The 20,907-nt window shown below is 36.4% G+C and overlaps 1 protein-coding gene across 3 annotated transcripts in view; it reads left to right on the plus strand.

Annotated features, from left to right (window-relative positions):
• The window catches only part of LOC105220469 (electroneutral sodium bicarbonate exchanger 1), a 268,022-nt gene that overhangs the window by 145,885 nt on the left and 101,230 nt on the right, over window positions 1–20,907 (plus strand). For all 3 annotated transcript variants that reach the window (XM_054227256.1, XM_054227255.1, XM_054227254.1), the window contains exons 10-11: window positions 3,994–4,302; window positions 19,108–19,355. In XM_054227256.1, coding sequence (XP_054083231.1) covers window positions 3,994–4,302; window positions 19,108–19,355 — 557 coding nt within the window. The remainder of the gene's footprint in view (window positions 1–3,993; window positions 4,303–19,107; window positions 19,356–20,907) is intronic.

Genomic DNA, 20,907 nt, shown 5'->3' on the forward strand with positions numbered 1-20,907 from the left:
TGGAAGTAAAGGAATACGCTCTCATAACTTTCTTGGATATAGAAGGAGCTTTTAATTACATCCAGCCTAAGGCCATTATCAGCGCGCTTAAAGATCTGCATGTGTCAGAATCACACACGAAGCTTATAGAACAGATGCTTCTATGCATGGTTCATAACTTCAACGCTGGGGGTTTCAACGATGTGCAGATCTGTCCGTAGGGGCAGTACTATGCTGATGATGTGGCGGTTTCAATTAGGGGAAAATTCCCAAGTATCCTCGCGGACCTTATGCAAACAAGGTTAAATGAGTTAAATCGATGGGCTAAATCCTGTGGATTAAGCCTAAACGTAGGTAATACTGAGATAGTGCTGTTTACTAGGAAACACAAGATTCCAGAATTCACACCACCTTCAATAAATTTCACATCACTAACAATAAGTGAGAAAGCAAGATATCTGGGACTAATTTTAGACAGGAAGCTATCATGGAAACCAAACTTAGAAGCTAGGGTAAGAAAGGCGGCTTTGGCCTTATACACCTGTAAAAGGATGGTCGGACCAAAATGGGGACTAACACCCCGCGTATCGCATTGGCTCTACACAGCAGTGGTAAGGCCGATTATGACATACGGTATATTCGTCTCTTGGCCAATAATCGACAAGAAATACTCAGTAAAGAGCATGGGAAGTCTACAAAGAGCGCCGAGCCAGGCATATATTCTGTAAGCAGCAGGCTGCGAAATCGGCACTTAGACTGAGAGAATCTTCAATACTGCAAAACTGCAATAGGGGACATTCTAGTATACTCGGCAAGTTCCCATTTATACCAAATAGGATGGATTTTCGCAATTCTATAGAAATGAATCTAAAATCTGAACTACATATATCATTCCCCTCTAGAGAGGAGTGGGATATGGGAAAAGAGGACAAAGATGCAGTGATAAGTATCTCAAATCTAGACCAACGAGTTGGAGGTGGGGTATTCTCAGAAAAACTACCAGAATCGCCTTCCGGCTACCGGTTCATTGCAATGTGTTCCAAACAGAAATCACTGCAATTAAAGAAAGCCTTCTTGTTCTGTCAAAAAGAGTGTTAGCCACCAGACAAATATTCATATTCACGGATAGTCAAGCGGCTTTAAAATCATTAAAGTTTCATAGAATATCTTCTAAGATAGTGAAAGAATGCTTGGATTTATTATTGACAATGACGTCATATTTCACGATACATCTGCAATGGGTCCCAGGACATAGTGACATCCCTGGGAACTGTGTGGCAGATGAACTAGCCACACTGCAGTTGGAGGCCGATAAATATATACCTCTGGCAACCTGCAAATGCTTAATCGATAAACATGCAGTAGATACGGCTGAATCACAATGGAAACAAGTAACGACTTGCTCCGTAAGCAGACAAACGTGGCCAGAGTGGAATAAGAGCCGTACTTGTCGCTTATTGAAATTTAAGAGGAATGAAACAAGAACCCTTGTAGGGGTGTTAACGGGACACTGTCTGATTGGGAGACACGCCAGCAGACTGGGGCTACCTTTCAATGATTACTGCATGAGATGCCAAGAAGAAGAAGAAACGATTACACACCTTCTTTGTGGATGCAACTCTCTGTACAGGAAAAGAATCGCAACTATTGGACGCGGGTTTCTCGAGGATGTGGGCGAAGTTGCTCATTTCAAATTGGGTGAGCTTTTTCACTTTATCAGGACCACAGGGTGGTTCAATGAGGACTCGATAGTGTGAGGGATCTCAGTCCCAGTGGTATCACAATGGGCCTCCCAATGGCCTAGGTGCGTCGTTTGACAGCCACTCAACCTAACCTAACCTAACTTATCCGGCAAACCAAAGACAGTACAGTTCGTCGTTTGTCGTATTTGAACTTGAGACATATTTCTGCTATTAACAAATAAATGGATCGCGAATAAGTGAACTGCTCTAAGCGCGCGAAAAGTCACTGTCAATCTATCGGTGGGTGTAAAAGTAATAAACCTACCCCGTGTTAAGTTATTTGAATCTTTTAAGGTAATTTATTTCTATCTGACTCTAACTAGCATCGCTAAGAACATCAAATAGCATTTATAAAATGTTTCCGAATATATGAGTATTTGAGATAAATTCTCAAAACTTCATGTCGATTGGGCACCTCCAAACATAGCACAAGATTACTGATTTTTCTGGTGTTTAATTTTTACCTAAAACAGCAACTTTCTACAAGTATGCCGAAGCAAAAAAAAAAATTGCTCCACTCTAGTAGATAGGTTAAAACATGTATTCTGTAATTTTGTTTGTTGCTGTTTCATATTTTTTGCCTCTTGACTTCTGTATCCCATGCCTTTGAATTATTATTTAAGCAATCCATAAGAGTAATATCATATTATTTGTTCGCCTCAATACGATATAGTGACTCCTTTAAAATTCCGCCTGGATAGTATTATGCCCTGGTCGAAAAGTTCGATTTATAGAAGGAAATCAATATGAAATTTGACTCCTATGTCCAATTCAACAGATCGAGTTATAGAACTTTTAGTTATGGAAGGAAATGTATTTGAAATTTGACTCATAAACGCTATTGTGAATACCCCTTTTATATTACACAAATAGTTCAAAAATTGCTAATGGTTTTATGAAATCATGATTATTTTACTTCGAGATCTTAAATTGAAATCGTTCAAAATACAGCTTGTGCAAGAGCTGTAGTTTGGGGCTTTGTAAAGTCTATGTGGACAATCCCGTTTCGATTCACTCCTTGGAGCAAAACATCTCGCCTGTCATTCGGCAGTTACCAGTCGAAGTGCTCGAACGAGTCATCGAAAATTATTTCGAATGATAATAAACATTCCCAATTAAATTTTAATTGTCTGTGTTTTTTTCTTTAAATAATTAGGGAACCTCGTAATGAGTCACTCTTTATACTTCTTATAAGTTAAAAAAAATATTACAGTGATTCTCGCTAAAGTGCCTCCCAGTTTAGGTGTCTTTCCTTAAGTGCTTTCGCTTAAGTGTCTTTCTTGCATAAATTCCTGCAACATTTAACAATATAAGCTCAAATTATCTTTTAAACCAAATAAACGCTTTGAATTATCAGCTGATTGTGAATTGCGTAAACTGCAACTGAAAATGGTCTCGCATATTTGCAAGATTGTCGTAAAATAAAATAATTGTAAAAATGAACAGCTATTTTACGATATTGCGATTTCCCGATATTGCCATACGTTTGCGACGTTAAATGAGTACAGTCTGTTTTTTCTACTAGTGTACCTCAGTGGCAAATTCGGGTCAATCTTCCTGTAGCGCCATATACCTAATATACGGATTTTCCAACTTTATGACGAATATATGGGTCAAACTATGTGTTGTGTGTATAGTCACATAAATAAATTGCGAGAGTATAATGTATAATGTATAATGTTCGGTTATATCCAAACATCCTTACAAATTAAACGATTTAAAACCGATTAGGGGGCTGGGCTACGCTCACTTTCTCAATAGAATGTTAACCAAAGATGTCTTTCCATGTTGTGATCCGCTGTATCGATTTTCACTTAATTCGATTCGATTCGATTAAGCATCTCCCTCCTCAGGGTACTAAGGACATGTGTACGTAGTCTGTTCAATTATGTTAATTGTAAAATTTAAAATATCACGGGTTATCATCAAATGAGGACTATTTTAAACGCGACAGCAATAAAATGGATTAATGAATATTTTTTTTTTAAGGAAAATTTCCTTTATTTTTTTAACAGACCACGTATTGAGTTTTATCAGTTTTAGTTTTGTGTAAGTATTACAAACAGTTATTATGTGAGCAAAACGATTGATATATTCTATTCAAATACAACTAAAAGGCTAAAAAGTAAAAAAATTCAAATAACAGTCATGAGAAATGCGTTACTTTGCGTTGTGAGTGAATATAAGTTATGATTCCTTTTTATTGTGTTTTAATTTGAATAATTTCATATTAAAATGTAATTATTATTAAATAAACATTTTTTTATTACAGGTTCCCATAAAGAGGGTTCATCTTTTTACAGGCATACAACTGGCCTGTCTTATAATGTTATGGCTAATCAAATCATTTTCGGAGACATCTATCTTGTTTCCTTTAATGTTGGTTGTTATGATTGGTATACGAAAATCTTTGGACTTAGTGTTTACTCGCAGAGAATTAAAAATACTGGACGATGTTATGCCTGAAATTAACCAATCAGATGTTTCGGACGAATTGAATCAAAGAGAAGCAGAAAGTGGATATGTAGCTAAATTTAAAAGGTGTTGTTTAGGAGAATCACCTTCATCGAAACAACAAAAAGTAATTAAAATCAGTAACGAAAAAGAATTTGAAGCTGCAAGTAGCCTATTAAAATAAAGCATCGTGTGTTCTCATGTTCCATTAATTTTGTTTCAATTTAAATTCTCATCATAACTTACTTAAATTATTTATAGTGCGAATTTTTCACAGTTTCATCCAAAATACTATTGTTTATTTTGCAATTACTAATGAAAATTTTAATATATGTATAAAAAGATATTTGTTAGAACATTAACCCTGGACGGTTATACATTCGTCGAATCGACGACGCACCGCCTGAGTTTCTTAGTATATGTAAAATAAATATAACCATACATGGTTAAGGACAGAGTTACAACATTTTAAATTTTGAAAAGTCTGTTTTTCTTAGACTCTCCTATTTTCGATGTTCCATAATAACCCGCCGATTAGAACCTGTGTTTTGCCCAAGCTAAAAATAGAGACCCAGAGATAAGCCTCTTCAATATCGCATAGGATGTTCTATCGAGCTACTGTGTAAAAGATTAAAGCACAGACTGATTGGACCTTAGCAGTGTTATTATTAGACCTGGAAATCTTCAACTAACCAGATTTTCACTATCGACACCAACCACCTCTTTGTCGAACCAGCGTTAACGCTATCATAAAAAGTAGAGTATTCTCTCGTCGAACTAAAATCAAACTCTCCGTTCTGCTTTATGATGCAGAAGCGTGGACGACATGAACATTCGATGAGTCGCATTAGGAGTTTTCGAGAGGAAGTATTTGCGTATTTGTCATATTGTCCGAATGGACGAAATCACTCCAGTTTTGAAGGTGTTCGATGTGGTACCCGGTTGTGGAAGCAAAAGAAGAGCTCCACTCGGTTGAAAAGACGAGCTGGGGAAGGACTTGTCTACACTTAGTATCACTAATTAGCGCCAAACAGCGAAAAGGAAACACGAATAGGGCGCTGTTGCTAACTCAGCTATAATCGCCTAAGTGGTGTCTATGCGAGTAAAGAAGATGAAGATAATATAGTTCCAATACAGTTATCTAATTTAATTCTAACTTAACGTGCAATTTCCATTATACTTGTAAGCAAAACTAGATACAACATGGTTAATTGGTTTCCCCGTTTAATTGAACCGTGTGATCGGGCAAAAACATATAGCATATAAAAGCACAGGTAAATTTCTCCGGATAATTTAACCCCGTTAATTGATTTTCCCGGTTAGTTTACTCAAAATATAAGTCATCAAAAATAATTTTCCTTTTATTTTCCCCGGTTAATTCCACCAAATAATATTGTTGGAAAAACTTATATTAATTTTTATTTTGCAACGCTGTATAATTTTTATACTCTCGCAACAAATGTTGCTAAAGAGAGTATCCTAGTTTTGTTCACATAACGGTTGTTTGTAACACCCAAAACTAAACGAGTTAGATATAGGGTTATATATACCAAAGTGATCAGAGTGAAGAGTGGAGTTCAAATCCGAATGTCTGTCTGTCCGGTGGGCGGTGTGAGGTGGGCGTGGCCCCGCCCCCAAATAGGTTTTTTGTACATATCTCAGAAACCAATAGAGCTATATAAACCAAATTTTCTGCAGTCGTTTTTTTTAGCCATTTCCTAATACAGTCCAAGTATGAAAGAAATCGGATAATAACCACGCCCACTTCCCATACAAAGGTTATGTTGAAAATTACTAAAAGTGGGTTAACTCACTATCGAAAAACGTCAGAAACACTAAATTTCACATAAGAAATGGCAGATGGAAGCTGCACTCAGATTTTTTTACAAAATGGAAAATGGGCGTGGCGTCGCCCACTTATGGGTCAAAAACCATATCTCAGGAACTACTCGACCGATTTCAATGAAACTTGGTTTGTAATTGTTTCCTAACCTCCCAATAATATGTTGTGAATTGGCCAAATCGCTTCACAACCACGCCTACTTCCTATATACCAGAACTTTGAAGACGATCTGAATCGTTAACTTTATAATATATAAAGTAAGCACTAGTGAAGATATCGGTGCAGAACTTTGCACAAATACTATGTTTATAGTGTGGCAGCCCCATTCTAAAAATCGCCGAAATCGGACCATAGGTTTTTAAGGCCCCATATATCGAACACGAGGACCTCGGTGCTTCTAACCTAATATTATGGTTTCCAACTTTCAATGGACATTATACAATATATATGACAAATATGTGGGTCAAATTGTGTATTATATAATATAAATAACATTAAATAAATAAATTGCGAGAGTATAAAATGTTCGGTTACACCCGAACTTAGCCCTTCCTTACTTGTTTAATAATAGATTTGAAAAACAAATACATATGTACATGAATCGTTACCTATGTAAGTACATATAAATTGTTTCTGTAATTGCATTTTTTTTTGTAGTTCATTGACTACAACATTTTAGTTTTGAGATAAATCCGTTTAAAATTTTTCATTCAAACTCACTCATATTCATTTTGGAATCCATACCTTAATTCACTATTGTCCAATTAAGCGTGATTCCTGTAATTGAAAAAATTGTTCAATTAAGCGAGTATCTGTTAATTGAACGAAAATTTGTGCAAATTTGAATGTGCAATTAAGCGAAAAGTACTGTAATATAATTTCGTACTATAATTCAATAAGTTTGTCGATTAAATAGATTTTTATATTGATCTTGGACATTTGTGTCAACATTAACACAACAAAATATTTGTAGAGATCTGTTTGCATCCCAAACTTATTCTCAACCGAAAATGTCACTTTTTGAGCAGAATTCTCGACATTTGCGGGAAATTTTGCTTTTCTTTTTTAATTCTAAGAAAAGTGCGGCTGAGGCTCATCGACATTTGAAACCGTTTTTATAAAAAAAAACTTTAATTTACAAAAACGCGGCGCTTTAAGTGCAAACGCTTAAATTCTGTCATAGCCTGGAGATTTGTTGTTGCCAATGCTTTGGTCTCCTCTTACTGCAACTATTTCAGCAATCGGTAATTCCATTGGACAGGCAATATCCAAATAGTTGCTGATTGCTGCATTGCTAAATCCAGCGCTAAACGGGTTCACCAATGGTCTCTGCTGGTTAATATTGGTGGGCATCTGACTATCGGATGCCGGAAACGTTCTCCGCTTGTGAATGCTGTGTGAGGTTTTAGCTTCTGACGTGCTTATATGGGCATTGTGTATGCTTCTGGCCAAGATTTCCTCAGTATAATTGATATCTGTCTCAGAGCAATGTATTTGTGAGCGATGAACCTCCTCACGTATTTTTGGCATTAAGTCACCACTAGCAATGCATTTATAAAGGGGTTAGTTGGGTTTCAAAGGCTAAAAACAAGGGTATTTTTCCTTTTTTTTACAATATAAACAATCATGTATTTCATTTAAACATTTCAGCGTATCAAATATTCATTTTAATAGAGTATTTTGTGAACCCACATTTTTGGTCAAAATAGTTATAATAAAAATATAAAGAAATAAAAGTTGTTATTCCAAAGATGTGTGCCAAATTTGAACCAATTCGCCTCATAACTTTTTGAGATATCGTGTCCACCGGATTGAAAAATTGAGTTTTGAGATAAATGCGTTTAAAGTTTTACATTTGTACTGACGTGGCCTGATGGACGGAACTTCCAAAGAATATTACTCGGATTAATTTGATATTTTCGGAAAATATTTTAAACATATTGTACTAATTCATAATATAATAAAAATTTTTTCAAATTTTGAAAATTTCAAACCCACCATAATTGGCTTATACATGACCTGCGATAGATTGAGTCACTGAGAAAAGTATAAGGCAGGTATCGTTAAATATCCAATACTTGCAATATGACCGATCATTGAAATGGGTTTCTGCTACAAGTAGCATATCGATATTGATAGTTTTGATATAGTGTTCTACTTCAGCCTTACTTTAACATAGGCCATTGGCATTCCAAATAGTAATTTTAAGTCTTACTTGTCATCTGCATTACCATTTGCTTCCACTTTATTGTTATTGATTCCTCATAAACAGGTATGGACAAAGTCTTAGCATGTGTAAAAAAGCGTAAGTGATCGTTTACCAAGAATGATAGAAGACAAGATTACGACATAGTGACGCGCTCAGGACCCCTGAATGGGAATAGGCAACATGAAGAATTGTCAAATGAACACGGAAATGCTATGAACAGTGAAACAAATTGAACATGAAATAGATTACACTAGTTAACAATATTTTAATAAATCATATTTGTTAACTAAAGTGATATTTACGTGACCTTAAAACAGAAAACTCTTATGAAAACACATTTGTATCATATATAAATAAATATTTTTAACTTTTCGTCAACCTAATAATAACAAAATGGAATGAATGTTTAAAAAAATGTGTTTTTGCGATTTTATCTTCAAAAGTTTCTTTTATTGCGAAAATGATTATTGCTTTAATTGTACATAAACATTAATTAAGCACTAACCTGGACTTCAACTCTTTGTTTTGTCTTTATTGTTCTGTACTTCCGTGCAATTTGTCAGTTTTTCTTTCGTTGTTTGTTTTGCTCGCGTGTTTGGGGGTCTTTATTGTGCCACTTAATATTAAATTAAAACCAAAAAAAATAAATGTAAACGAATAGCTTAATCTTGTATTCCAGTGTGTTTCAATCTTTTTGATTTCGCGACCCCTTTACTGGTTGAAATATTCTGGCGACCCCCTTGTGTCATAGTAAGTCAAAGAAATAATTTAATTTTAATTAAAAGACTACATACGTTAGGTACTAAGTTTTTCCTATTTTGGCAAATTTATCTAGTATTCGCGTGGGTCATACTGCGTCGGCGACGGCGACGTAACCACACCGCACGGCATGATTGTCGTTGCGATAACAGCAAGCGCTCCGCGCGCTCCTCCCGCAATGTTCTTTTGTTTCAACTCTCATCACTCAGTTAAGCGTAGTCGCCGATGAGTTCAGACATCATTCTTTTGTCTTTTCGCTTGCTCTGCGCGTTTATAAAATAGATAAATTTCTCAAAAGATCGCAGCCTTCAACATCTGGTATGAGTATCAATAGTGGTGGTGGTGAATCGAATCCGAAAAAAATAGACATTACGATGACAGTTATTTGAAATACGGGTTCACAGTCATAAATAATAAACCTCAATGTGTAATTTGGGGCGATGTTTTATCACGTGAGAGTATGAAACCGTCAAAGCTTATGCGGCATCTCACAACCAAGCATCAAAAAGAAGCTGATAAGCCGTTGGATTTCTTTGAACGAAAGTTGAAAGCTCTTAGTCAGCAGCAAAATACTATAATTCAGGTAAGTAAGAAAATAATGAAACGGAAGAAATCTTATTTTGCAAAGCACTTCCTGCACACACTACGTACGATATGTTTTTAGAAAGCACTTGCGACTACGATATTGATTGGAAAAAATGTATCGATATATTTTTAGAAAGCACTTGCGACTACGATATTGATTGGAAAAAATGTATCGCTATTTGTAGCGATCGTCCTAAAGCTATGACTGACAAAAATAGCGGACTCATTGCAAAATAAAAATCGATAATACCAAACATATCCTGGACACCCTTTTTTTTCATCGACAGGCTCTAGCTGCTAAGGTAGTACCTTCTGATTTAAATAACGTGCTCAAGGAGGTAATAAAAATTGTGAATTCTATCAAAGGTAAAGCTTTGCAAACCCGGCTATTCAGAATCGTTTGTGAAGATATGGACTCGCTTCATCAAAATCTCCTTTATCACACAGAGGTCAGGTGGCTATCCAAAGGAAAGGTATTGACAAGAGTTCTAGAACTGAGAGCTGAATTATTAATGTTCTTACCAGATGCAAAATCAGAAAATGCTTACCGTTTTTCCGACCCTATTTGGCTCTTGAAATTAGCATTTTTGGCAGATCTTTTTAGCCACCTTAACAATTTGAACAAGAACCTTCAAGGAAGAAAATATTTTTACAGTAAAAGATAAAGTAAAAGCGTTTCACGCAAATCTTCGTTCGTGGTCGACCTCTCTGCAAAACAAAATGTTTGAGTCTTTTCCGTGTGTTCAGAAGATTGTTGAAGATAATGCATCAGACCAAAGTTTTGCAGTATCGGCTCATATTCTTGGCATGATACAAAGCTTGCATAATTTACAAGAGAAACTTTTGACATACTTTCCAGACTTGCACTCTGAAGCTGACAATGGATTGATGGATTTTAAACCCTTTTTTGGACAAATCAATAGATCTGGCTGATGTCAACTCAAAAATGAAATAATGTCTTCTAGAATTAGCTACTGATGGCATGCTTAAAATGGAATTTTATTCGCAAAGTGTCGACGTATTTTGGATGAAAAGAAAACATGAATATCCAGAGCTGGAAAGGGAAGCTCTTAAATTATTAGTGCCATTCGCCACTTCATACTTGTGTGAACTGACATTATCTTCAATGGTAGACATTAAAACTAATAGAGAAATAGACTGCAATTAGAAAATGATTTAATTATTAATGCTTCAAAAATTACACCACAATTTGATAAACTATTGAAAAATAAACAAGCACATCTTTCTCATTAAAATTGTTTTGTTGTTGTGTAAGAACCTCGACTTTTTCTTTCAGCTGGCGACTCCCGAGTAAGACCACAGATTGAAAAACACTGTTGTATACTATCATTCTTGATCGTATACGTCGAAACACCGATTGTCACTAGCACGCACAAACGAAGAGCGTAAAACGGGTACCTATGATCGGACAATACGATAAATAAACGACGATAAAATCAAACTGCAACCAGCAGATTTTTTGACAACAGCACGACTACGCGACAACAGGCTTGTAGTTGTCATTGTCGCTAAATTAAAAATGTTTCTAATTTTGGCGACGACAATGTGCAGCTGTAGAGTTGCCACTAATATGTGAAATGTAAAATTATTAAAAGTTATAACAAATATAGCGTTATTTTGCCGTGAAATAGATTAATATATCATTTATAATAACAATAGATTATTTAACAAATAAATCGACCATTTTTAAATTTTTTGCACAAATAATTTCACTTTAAACTAAAAATTTAAATTGTATTGAAGTGAAAGATTTTAGTACGGCAACAATGAAATTGCTGTTTGATATGTCGCTGCCGTCTTCAAAATGTTCAAGACGAAGGCTTCAAAGCGACATTTGTGATCATCCGTCGCTACGTCGTGTCGTCTTTGTGTTCAGCACCTATTTCATTGTAAAATAGCATAAATTTACTTTTTAAATTATTACATTGCCCAAATTAGCTATTATTTATACAAAAAATAAAATATTATTAATTTTTACATTCATTAGCACGCGCACATATTCGGAGTGTGCAATCGTGCGACATAGACCTACTCGCTCAACCTCTGCAAGCAGACTGAATATTTCTGATCGCTGATTCGCTTGGTCCCACAGTAAGCACACTCAAACCATCTCATTTTGTGATGCTCGTTTGACTGTAGTGGTGCCCATCCTTGCTCATTAACGACTGACGTGAGTCAAGAGTTGAGAAGGGTTATATGTGTGCCTTTAATAATTTGACCGGATGGAGTAGACCGAATTTCGCATTGATTTCCCGACTGGTAGTTTCTGCTTTGTAATTTAAAAATCTTTGGGGTGTTTGCTCATACACTTTGCAGCCATTATACGATACAGTGTGCTCTTCTCCACAGTCGCACAGTAGGCTGCGGTTTCTTTCGTTTGAGTGCAGTGAGATATTTGATGATTTTGTGCACACTTAACTCACCTAAAATACACTACTACAAATCCTACCAAATTTTTTTCGTCACTTTTGAAAGTTTATATACATACATATATATATATGGGTGATTCTACGATAAGAGGTTTCAATTGCATAGAGAAAACGGCCAAAGAAAAACTTTTATTTATCTTCTTCACTTAATATATAGTTTATTACTTTTTCGACGACCAGGGTAAATACATCGGCCAGGGGAGAGACGTAAAGTTTATGGTAGATAATTATTTTACCAAAAGCAAAAAATTCATTTAAAATAGTATTACAAATTAAACGTAATGGAGGGCTTACTGTTCCTCTGCTTCCACCAGCTGGACTGCATCGAACACTTTCCAAGCTGAAGGGCTTTCGTCATTCGAACAACATGACATAGCCAGCGTAGCCTCTGTCTTTTTATTCGCTGAACTACGCCAGCGTAGTCGTATTGCTCATCGTTCCATCATCTGCCAATGTTCACAGGACCATAAATCTTCCAAATAATCTTTTTCACGAAAACACCTAGTGCCGTCTCAGCGGATGTTGACATCGTCCATGATTCTGCACCATAAAGCAGAACGGGGATGATAAGGGACTTGAAGAGTTTGGTTTTGTTCATCGAGAGAGAGCTTTAACATTCAAATGTCCACTCAGTCCAAAGTAGCACCTGTTTATAAGAGTGATTCTGCGTTGGATTGCGAGGCTAATATTTTTGGTATTGTTGATGTTGGTGATGACTGGAGGTGGGGAAGAGGTCATGTTCAGAAGTTTACTCAAGAAAGTGTCAAGACTCACGCAGCTCAAGGCATCCGGTCCGTCTGTCATGATGAATAGTATCTTCACTGGTCTCTAACTCTCTCCACTGGCAGTTATTTTGCCAGGAGAGAGACGTTTTCATTAAAAATTTAATTGTTTTAATTGACAAACTTATTTTTTGGGTTAATTATTTATTTCACTTTAATTCTCACAATATTAGTAATTTAGGACAATAAAGGCAAATAATAATAGTATACGTTATATGAATTACTAGGGGAGAGACAAAATCAGTTTTCGAATACAGTACACCGCACGATCGGACCGCAATAACTAAAAAACTCAAACAGCGTTCAAACGGATTTCGCGATTAGTATTATTAACTTCAAGCTGATATATGCTATTGACACTTTTTTCAATGTGATCGTCTTTAAATTTATGTCGTACAAGCGGAACAAAATTTGGCAGAGTAGATACATAAGAACAGCGGGACAGAAGTTAATTTAAAAGATTATATTAAATAAACAAAATATTTTTTTTTTTTTTATTTAACAATACTTAATTTTGATTAGTTTACTTTCGATTGAACTTTGTTTAAGTTTAGCATTTCATACAAAAAATATATGTATTGTCCAAAAGTTAAAAGAAAAGTAGCAATGGGACGAGCCAGGGGAGGGACTTTTTTAGACTTTGAAAGGAATTTCAGAAAAAATTGCGTTAATTATGCAGTAAGTTGTAATGTTATTGAATACATTACATTATTATGATGTGATATATAATATATCAAACACTTTAACACAACTGAATTGATTTGAGCTTAATACCAATTCAAAGCAAACATTTTATGTTTGAAGAAAAGAAAAAACATATACAGGTACACATTTCATGTGTTTAACTAAGGTTTAAAGATATTAAATAATATAAAAGGTAATAAATTATTAATCTAAGAGATCCTTTTTTGAAGTTATACTTCTACGACTTCGGAAAATGTTGCGATAATTGTTTAAAACTTCAGTGGAGGGGGAATAGCGTTGTATTTAATATGGTAGGCTGAACTGTACGGTAGTGTGATTAGATTATTCACAAACTTGTATAAATCAATGAAACAAAACTTATTCATAACATTTTGAATTGTACCAACGGCACTCCAAAAATTGAATCTATATATACATATCATTACATCTATCTATACATATTGATATACATATCATTATTTAAATTGTTATCACTCGATCACAGAACTAAATTTTTTAAATTTTGAATCAATGTTTGCATTTCTATATTTTTTTCCAAAAGAACATTGCTTGGCGTTATAATATTTAAAAACTGTAAATCTTCTCGGTAAAAATCAAATCTCGATTTATTTGGTGTAAAGCTCAATATAAAATTCAAGAATGTTAGTTTGATTCTCACTTATTTCGTTATCGCTAGATTTACTTTTAATATATTCTTCGCAGATGTCCCAACAAATATTTTTGATACATGAATATGAATTTTTGTATCTTTATATTTAATAAATATATTGTTCGAAAATTTGTTGCCAATGACATTACTTAAAACCAGTAAGAGAGGGTTAAGTTCGGATGAGACCGAACATTTTATACTCTCGCAATTTATTTATTTAATATTATATAATATATATATATATATGGTATCAAGTCCATTGAAAGTTGGAACCCCTAATATTAGGTTAGAAGCACCGAGGTCCTCATGTTCGATATATGGGGCCTTGAAACTCTATGGTCCGATTTCGGCGATTTTTAGAAAGGTGCTGTCACACTATAAATGTAGTATTTATGCAAAGTTCTGTTCCGATATCTTCACTAGTGCTTCCTTTACATATTGTAAAGTAAACTATTCAGATCGACTTCAAAGTTCTGGTATATAGGAAGTAGGCGTGGTTGTGAACCGATTTGGCCTATTTTCACAAAATATCATTGGAATGCAAGGAAAATATTACAAACAAAGTTTCATTGATTTTGGTCGAGTAATTTCGGAGCTATGGTTTTTGACCCATAAAAGGGCTGAGCCACACCCACTTTAATTTTGTATACCAATTTGGGTAGAGCCCTATTGTAGCTTCTTTATAATGAAGTTTAAAGTTTCTGGTGTTTTCCCTTACTGAATTAAAGCATTTTTAGTAGTTTTCAACATAACCTTTGTATGGGAGTTGGGCGGTGTTATAATCCGATATCCTCCATTTATGGGAAGATGCCTCTGCCCATCTGGTTGATGTCCTCGTAAGAGTAATGGCTGACATCACCGCCATCCAAGAATTGCGATGGACGGCACAAGGACGGAAGAAGGTGGGTCTTTGTGACATCTACTACAGCGGCCATATAAAGGAATGCAAATTTGGTGTTGGATTTGAGGTGGGAGGAAGACTCCGTCGCCGAGTCCTGTCATTCACCCCGGTGGATGAGCGCCTAGAACGCACCTATGACCGCTGCCCCCGCCACGATGTCAAAATCGTGATTGACGATTTTAACGCTAGGCTGGGTAAAGAAGGTGCCTTTGGCACAACAGTCGAAAAATTCAGCCTCCATTACGAAACATCTTACTCTGAAGACTAGATACCAGCATAAGAAAATACATCAAGCACGCAGATTGATCATGTTGTGATAGATGGACGACATGTCTCCAGTGTTTTTGATGTGCGTACTCTCCGTGGTCCCAACATCGACTCGGACCACTATCTTGGACCAGCTAAGATGTGCACTCGTCTCTGTGCAGCAAAGCGCGCACGTCAACAAACACAAAAAGGCTCGACATCAAAAAGCTGCAATCACAACCGACTGCCGAACGATTTTCTACTCGACTTGCACTCCTGCTCTCTGAGAGCGCTCATCACCAACTCGATATAAGGGTACTGTGGAACGGCATCTAAAACTCACTGCGAACTGCTGCAGCCGCAACCATTGGATTTCGGCAACGACAAAAAACGAGCTGATACGATGAGAATTGCCTCCTCGCAGAGGAGAGAAAATAGACTGCCTACCTCGCAAGGTTGCAAACGACTACAACATGTGCGGAATGTAATAGATACCGAGAGCTGAAGAGTACGAAGAGTTTGAGAAGCTGACCGACAGAGGTAATGCTCAAAAATTTATGAAAAAATTAAGCGAATGGGTCAAGACCGGAGCATCCTCAAGTAGAGAACACGGTGGTAATCTGGTAACCGATGTCCAGAGCATACTGAGGTTACGGAGGGATCGCTTCTCCGATATACTGAATGGCAGTGAAAGTACAACTCCAGGAGGTGGCTAAACCGATTCCCCAATCGATGATGATGGAATTGATGTAACATTACCCGACCATGAAGAAATTTGAAAAGCAATTACCCGCCTGAAGAGCAACAAAGCGGCGGGGCCGATAGATTACCGGCGGAGCTATTCCAATAAGGCGGCGAAGAATTTATAAGGTGCATGCATCATCTTCTTTGTAGAATATGATGGGAGAAAGCATGCCTGACCATTGGAATCTCAGTGTGCTCTACCCAAGGGAAAAAGGGAGATCCCATAATCTGTACCAATTACCTTTGATCGATTGGGCGAAAATGCTCCAGCTCTGAAAGTGTTCGATGCAGTACCCGCCCGAGGAAGCCGAGGAAAGGGAAGACCTCTACTCCAATGGAAGGACCAGGTGGAGAAGGCCTGGCTTCACGTGGTGTTATCAATTGTGGCTAAACTACCAAAAGGAGAGATGTGTGGCGCGTTGTTGTGGACTCGGCTATACCCGCGTAAGCGCTGTCTACGCCAGTCAAGAAGAAGAACTTTATTTTGTGAAATGCTTTATTAAAGTCTGTGGTTGATATTGTCATTGTGATTTTGTCTATTTTTTATACAGCGGCACTCCATTTTTAAGGAACACATCCTTTAAATTTCTTTAGAATATCTGTGTGATTTATCCACATTTTCGTTTAATTCGGGGCCTTGAAAAGTTATATGTACTCCGATTTTTAGACAGACGCTGTTACACTATATATGCAATATTTGCGCAAAGTTTTGTTGCGATATCTTCACTGGTGCTTAATTTCCAATTTGTGTTATAAGGAAAGTAGGCGATCTTGTGAACCGATTTTGCCCATTTTCAAATCAAATCGTTCGACTCGCCAAGTACATACGCTTCGTCTGTAACAATGCCAGCATATATGCAAAATCAGTAAGCATATTTTTCCAAAACCCAATTGATACATTGTTTAGAAATTCAGATAAATTTGTTATTTCCCTTTGCTGAATCGGTGTTGAGAAGAAGAAATTAATGAAGAAATCTAGAATGTTGTTAGATATCACAGCTCTTAAAAAGTTAAGGTATATCTGTTTTCTGATATGATATGATGTACAGATTATCACACAGAAACGAGATTTCTTAAACAAATTTCCACTCTTTTAAATCCTAGATTACGGATTACGGCATTATGTTGCGGATGTGGTCAGTTGTGGATTTTCCAGGTTCAAAGCCATACTGATAAGGTCTAATCAGTTTGTTAATGGTGAGCTTTAGTCTATTACACAGTACGCTCGATAGAACCTTATAAGCGATGTTAAGGAGGCTTATTTTTCGTAAAATGTTTGAGAATTACCCCTGTCGGCCAGCTTGTCAAGCACTTCATACTCACGCCACTTTCTTTTTTGTCCGCATATGCGTCTCGCTTCCCTCTTCCGCTCCCTGTATCTATCCCACCCCGCTCGTGTTGCGGTGGATCGCAACATTGCGAGGAATTACGGTTTTCTCTCCACTGCGAGACGACAATCCTCTTCATACCAGCTGTTTTTTGACATTTCCGAAAGCCAATGGTTTCGGTTACAGCTGTACGTACGTTCCCTTATACCGAGATGCTGATGAGTGCTCTCAGAGAGTAGGAGTGCAAGTCGAGTAGAAAATCGTTCGGCTGTCGGTTGTGATTTATGCCTCTCGATGTCGAACCTTCCTTGTGTTTGTTGACGTGTGCGCTTTTCTAACCAGAGGTTGGTGCGTATTTTAACTGCTACAAGATAGTGGTCCGAGTCGATTTCTAACATGATCGAACTGGTTGCGAGTGATTCGATCGGTAGACAACCAAGAAGCTTGATGGATTTTCTTATGTTGGAATCTAGTACTACAGACGACCATATTTTGGGCCCCAGCGAAGTCTATCAGCCTCAGGCCGTGTGGCGATGTTTCGTCTTGGAGGCTGAACTTTCCGACTGTGGTACCAAAGACACCTTCTTTACCCACCCTAGCATTGAAATAGCTAAGCGCGAGTTTGACATGGTGGCGGGGGCAGCGCTCATAGAAGGTATCTTTGATCACTTCGTTCTTCTCCACCGTCGGGGAGTGGGCGCAAATAAGCGATATGTTGAAGAACTAGCGGAGCTAAGAACAAGATTCCTTCAAAATGTATTTGTCCAAACTCACTGTTCATAAATCTCTGGAAAGCTAACTGAATGGGCCAAAACGAATGCACAAAAAACTGCAGTATTTGCAAATCATTTGAGAAACACATTTACACCTAACGATGGATATGAGCTAATCTGTGAAAATAGTTGGTTGGTTCATTGTAAAAAGTGCATTAAGATAAGATACGTTCCATCGCTTTGGAATGTATCTGAAATTATTATAATACCTAAGCCTGGTAAACCACTACATGATGTCACATCTTATAGGCCAATATCGCAGCTGCCAGCTCTATCGAAAGTCTTTGAGAATGTTCTCATAAAGAGGCTCAAATCAATAATAGATCGAAAACACCTTATACCAGTACATCAGTTCGGCATTCGTGATTATCATTCAACAATTGACTAGGTACACCGAATCGTTAATTTCGTGGAAAATGCTATTGATAAAAAGAACGTTTGTTCGGCTTACTTGCTTTTTACAAGTGATATCCCCACTGACTCGAGTTATGTGACAGCGACATTTGCAGATGACACAGCCCTTTTAGCAGCAGAAGAGTCAATCTCAGTATCTTCGAGTGCAGTATGTTAGATCTGCAGACCTTCACCGTGATCTTGGTGTGAATTCAGTAGTAAACGAAATAACCAAACTTGCAAAGTCTCACGAAATGAGGCTTAAACAGCATGTAAATGAAGAGGCATCCAGACTCATCGAAATTGCTGAACGAGAAAACCGACTGAAACGTAAGAGGCCTTCAAACTTAGCAAGGCAACTGTAGCAACAAATGAATTTCTCTTACATTTAGCTTTTAATTATTTTTTTACTTATTAGAATTGAATTGTTGTTACTATGCATTTATTGTATACTAGATACAAAAGAAAAAGAAAAAAGCTTTGTCTTGTCTGACCCAAAATATTTCATACATATTTAGCGAGTTCAGTTCATATCAAATACTTTTTTTCGTTTTGTTCATTTAAGAATAAACATCATCTACGACGTAACACTAAAGGAAATCGTTCCTTAAATAACAAAAGAACTGTGAATTACACAATTGAAGAGATCAAATCAAGAGCACAATTCAACCACAATAAAGAAAAGCAATTTGGAGCTGCAGAGGAAAGAAATGTTAGTTTAGACACTTTCCAACACCCACACAACTTCAATATAAGTGACCAGTTTATTATTCCAGTGTCTGCCAAAGTAAGGCATATAAGCAGTTCAGGAAAGTAAGTTAACACTTTTATTTCGAAAAAACTAAATACCAAGATCAGATTTATAACATTCAAATAATATCCCAGTTACAATCAACATTCAATTATTTGAGGAAAACTTCATTCCGCTTTTCCGGGCGTAATATTTGCTGTTAGAATTTTACTTAGTACTTTTTGAAATACCAAAATTGTTTATTTACTATAAACATATATTTGTACGAATTCTTACTTACTAGTACTTACATATATGTATATATGTACTCAATAATAATAACGTAAGTAATAATCATAGCAAACCTCAGTTTGATCGAGGAACGGCTTACTTTTCAGCGGCACGGCTTCCTTTTTGCTTTTAGTGAAATGTGTTGTTGCTGTAATTTGCGGACTATTGCTGAATTGAATTTCTGATTATAGTAGCAACATTCTTGTCTGTATATTCTACTAGCTACGAAAACTTTGTTGATGTATATTTTGGTAGCTATGCTAGCTGTGGTAACTCCTCCCTTCTACAGCATAAGCGTCTCGCTGATTAAGAATTAGTGGCTGCTGAAAGCTGTGGATAATCTATTATTGGTGGGTTAAAGAATGAATTTCTGTTTGTTTGGTTTAAGTATGATATACACAGCTAATGATAGTGTTACTTCAACCCGAATTGTTACGAAGCTTGAGCAAATTGCAATAATGTTCTTGAGTGTTATTTGTTCTAATTCGTCTACATTATTTACAATTTAATTTCATTTTCTGTTAGATTATTCTGAAGTATTGTGGGTAAGATCCACTAACGTTATTCAAGGTTATAGTTTCGTTAAAGAAGTTGATAATAAATTTAATGGTGATTTCATGCTAACCATTTCCAAGCAGATCCTATCCAATTGATTGATCTCTTTTGAATGGTAGCGTTTTTGGTTCGCAGTTGGCTTAATAAGCTATCTATCTCGGAAAGCTGGTGTTTTAATTGTGGAAATAAAGCACTTGTTGTACTAATTTCGTGGTATATAGTAAGTCTGACGTCGTTGGTAATTTTTTCGTAATCGTTCAAGTCGATAGCAATCTTTCCTAGTCCTTGTTTGATCGTTACGTGCGGGCTTTCGTATTCGTAGGTGTCCACCGTTGCAGTTGTCCAGTACGGTAAGAGTCTAGAGAATAAATGTCAGCCAGTTTTTTAAATGTGATTTATGAATCGGATTATAACCACGACCACCTCCCATACAAATGTTATGTTGAAAACTACTAAAAGTCCCTTACTACTGTAAGGAAAAACACCAGAAAGCTTAAATTTCGTGGTAAAGATGGTACAGAAGAGCTGCACTCAAATTGGTGTACAAAATTTTAGATGGACGTGGCTCCGTCCAATTATAAGTCAAAAACCATATCTCTGAAAATACTCGACCAATTTCAATGAAATTCGGTTCATAACATTTTCCTTGCATCCCAATCATATGTTTTGAAAATAGGTTCACAACCACACCTACTTTCCATAATTTTTCAACAAATTTTTAACGAAAATATAAGTAAGTATCTCAGATGATTTGAAGAAACTCAGAAGGAATTTTTTTTTTATAGTATG

The sequence above is a fragment of the Zeugodacus cucurbitae genome, chromosome 3 (assembly GCF_028554725.1).
Source record: "Zeugodacus cucurbitae isolate PBARC_wt_2022May chromosome 3, idZeuCucr1.2, whole genome shotgun sequence".
NCBI lineage: Eukaryota > Metazoa > Arthropoda > Insecta > Diptera > Tephritidae > Zeugodacus > Zeugodacus cucurbitae.